The sequence below is a fragment of the Phoxinus phoxinus genome, assembly GCF_949152265.1.
Source record: "Phoxinus phoxinus genome assembly, chromosome: 4".
Lineage (NCBI taxonomy): Eukaryota > Metazoa > Chordata > Actinopteri > Cypriniformes > Leuciscidae > Phoxinus > Phoxinus phoxinus.
The window spans coordinates 24089078-24092933 of NC_136879.1; the positions used below are offsets into that span (position 1 = coordinate 24089078).

A 3856-nucleotide genomic window follows, 5' to 3' on the forward strand; every position below is an offset into this window, starting at 1 on the left:
GCTTTTGTACCTGTCGCGGATGAAAGTGGTCATTTTCGTCTTTGGGACTGAGAACTCCATATCCATTTTTCCACAAAACAAGCTGAAACATGGATTCATCTGACCGCAGCACACATTTCCACTGTTTTGGATCTGAGATGATCTCTGGCCCTAAGAACTCGCCTGCATCTTTGCATAGAACTGGTGTACAGCTTTCTCCTTGCGTAACAGAGATTCAAGTGGCATTCCTTGATGCAGCAGCAAATTGTGTTAAGTGAAAAATTTCAAAGTACTCCCGAGCCATGTGACTGTATTAGCATGACAGTTTCTAATACAATGCTATCTGATGGCTCAAAGGTCACACACATTCAACAGAGGTTTCCTTCCTTGCCTTTCATGTCCTGAGATTTCTCTGGATTCTCTGAACTTTTTCACAATATTGTGTATTTTTTTGGAGTGTGTTGTTCACACAAGTTGTTCAGTGAAAACATAAATCTTTTCTTTGTACTTTTGTCAGTAAAAATAAAGTTGAAAGATAATTAACAAATCACAGATTTTTGATTTTATTGCATTTTACAAAATGTCCCAACTTTTCTTGATTTGGGGATGGATATATATTAAACCTTTGTAAAAGCTAAAATAAAATGCTGAATGTGTCTTATGTGTATTGTTATTATTTAGATAAAAGAGTAATCATTAAAAAGTACATAAATCAGTATAATATAAATAATGTGATATTTATGTTACTTGTTGACTATGTGAGCTGAGAATGAAGGTCATTGTAAAAAATTTCATTATCTTAATATCTCAGGATATTTTGCACTCCAGAGATATTATTATAATGTACATCTGGGACTAAGTGATAATGGCACTAACAAGACACATACTCCCAATCCAGCTTTTATCCAACATATTGAGGTTTTATTTTACAAGTTAGGATAAAATGAGTTTCATTTGCTTAAGAAGTTAAAGTATTACTTCTTAAGAAGAAGCAAAAATAAATGAATACGTAATTTTCTAGATTTTATTCATGATTTTTTTTTCAAAGAGATCTTCATGATTTTTTTCATCATCTTTTTGTCTTTTTTTACTCCAAAGGGGAACTAAACATATTGCATCACTTTATAGTTCCAATGCTCTCATGAGATGTGTCAGCAGATATAAATTGGAATACAGCACACTGAGTCAGTGAATTGCAATTAAACAGAAAAGTAAGGACAAGCACGTTTTGAAGCGATGTCTGACCTAACATATTCTTTTGCTTTTTTGCTTCAATTTTATGTGTGCATTTCTATGATTTCACAAAGAAAAATAGAATTGACTCTGTGATACATAGCCAAATAAAAAATAAAGAATATTGCAAAAGGGGAAGAGACAGTATAATTGAAGTGAAATTCCCCTCATTAAGTTAGCCACAGAAAGGTCCCCTCATTTTCATATAAACTATACATTTTTGTTTTTATTTTCCCCACACTGACCCCGTTGTGATGCTCAAGGTAAAGACCACGCCCTCTTACTGCGTCACAATCAGAAGTCACGCCCAATGTGCCAATCACGCCCCATGCTGTTCATTCAATAAGTCCGACTGTACCGCAGAAGTGCGCCAGATATAACCGCAGATCTTATTTTTAGGGCCCGCGTACTTGAATGCCTACTTTTGCGCACAGAGTATTGTTTTTGTTTCTTATTTTCTTAGACATTATGTTGACAGGGTTCATGATAAACGGAAAAACAACATATAAACGTACAGCGACGCTGTCTCTACTCTAAACTGGAGCAGATCTCGTGCGCACGGATAATAAACAACAGGATTGTCTTTCCGACTTCCGATTTAATTTCATTGATTGAGGACAGTGACTGTGTGTCTTTGTTTGCGTGGAGTCCTATAGCCTATATTTAAAGCTCAGTATAATTACTCTACTTTCGTAGGCTACAATAAGGAGCAGACCATGGTTGTAGGCTACGGTAGCCTACCAGCCGTAACCTTTAAATAGAATATAGTTTAAAATTCGCGCATTTCAGTTTTAAGTTGTTTATAATTTTTTCTTTATACGAAAATTATTGCAATGGTAATCGGTTTAATTTTTATTCAGATGATTAAATAATCACTAGACCTAAATAAGCCTAACAAAGTAGTAAACACTAAACATTCAGAAGGATAGGCTATATCTGTCTTAAAATAGGCCAATTAAGGATAGATATTCAACACTGGTAAGAAGGGTAATTTTGTCCTTTATTTATTTTCGTTTATATTTGTATGTAGCCTATATAGAAAGTGTTAGAGTGAGCAAACAGAAAAAAAGTGCAATGTTTAAACTGGCGTCTGCCTGCTAATGCCATCACGAAAAGTTTTTAAATATTCAAAAAATAAATAAAAAAAAAGGCCTTGAAGCGTCATTAAATTTCAAATTTCTAGCCTGCATATTTAACTTAGTGTCCAAGCAACAAGTTAAGTGGCTTCAGTGCAAAAAAAATCTGAATTTGTATAGGAACCTTTCATTATTGTGTAGCCTATAGATAGTTTGAACACTACATAGACTGAAAAAGTTTAGATCATTATTTAAAATAGGCTACTCTGTGAGAAATTTAATATTTTCACACTCTTATTATTTCTGATATTTTTATATTTCTATTATTTTCAAAGAAAAGTTTCCATGGGTATCTTAAATGCCAGTTTTTCCCCAAATATATCTGTTATGCATCCTGAATACTTTTTAATCAGTGGACTTTCAGGAATGCCAAACAGCAACTATTACTATGTGTTCCTGTTTTTCATTTATATTATTTCTGTAATTGGAAACTCTATAGTCCTTTTAATTATATATCTTGACCAGAGCCTGCACAGTCCAAAGTACATTGGGGTGTTTAACTTGGCCTTGGCTGATATTGGTGAAACTAATGCACTGATTCCTAACATGATGAAGACATTTCTGTTTGACTCACAGTACATCTCCTTCAATGCTTGTTTGGCCAACATGTTTTTTGTTTACTTCTTTAATACAATACAATGTGTCAGCCTTGTTGTCTTGGCATTTGACCGCTTTATTGCTATTTGCTTGCCACTAAGATATCATGCCATTGTAAATAATTCTGTCATGTGCTCAGTTTTCTCAGTATGCTGGATTGTTAGCACTTTTCTGGTGGCAACGACGGTGTCTTTGGTCACCCGACTTTCATTCTGCAAGTCCAATGAGATACAGAGTTATTTTTGTGACCATGGTCCAGTATATAGAATGGCATGCAATGACAATAGCATCAGTTCGTTTATGGCAAAACTCAACACAGCTGTCTATTTTGCTGCTCCGCTGACAATTTTCCTGTCTTACCTTTGTATATTTTTTACCTTAAGTAAAATTACAACATGGGAGGGGCGTATTAAGGCCCTAAAGACCTGTGTTTCTCACCTGTTGTTAGTTGGAGTGTGTTTCCTTCCCATAATCTGCGCATACATTGCTGCACTCATGCTTTCTCTGTCTCCCAATGTAAGAATCATTAGCACGTCTCTGGCATATGCTGTTCCACCAATGCTAAATCCCATCATTTATGTTTTAAACACAGCTGAAGTTAAGAACTTTATACAGACATTAATTAAAAAGAAGTCTGCATCCATTGCCCACAGTCTTTCAGATTGATTGCAAAAAGTTTAAATGTTTAAATAAGAGTTTAAATAAAGTTGATGTTTATTGTGTTCATTTTGTATTCATCTTGTTGAGGTACAGCAAACCTTTATGAAATTAAAAAGAAAAAATAATGTCTGCAAGTAGGGCATGTCGTGTTTTTGTCATGCTGATTTGTACCATCACTATGCTGGTATGATTAACATTAATTTGTCTGTTTCATATGTATATGTGTGCTACTGTACATGCTGTATTGTTCT

At 34.5% G+C, this 3856-nt stretch overlaps 1 protein-coding gene across 1 annotated transcript; it reads left to right on the plus strand.

Moving 5' to 3' along the window:
• Positions 1-2633: 2633 nt before the first annotated feature.
• On the plus strand, positions 2634-3611 carry LOC306997506 (olfactory receptor 52E8-like; the record flags this gene model as incomplete). Its single annotated transcript, XM_079610809.1, has 1 exon — positions 2634-3611. One exon carries the CDS (start codon positions 2634-2636, stop codon positions 3609-3611), a length of 978 nt encoding a protein of 325 aa, XP_079466935.1.
• Between the last annotated feature and the right edge of the window lie 245 nt (positions 3612-3856).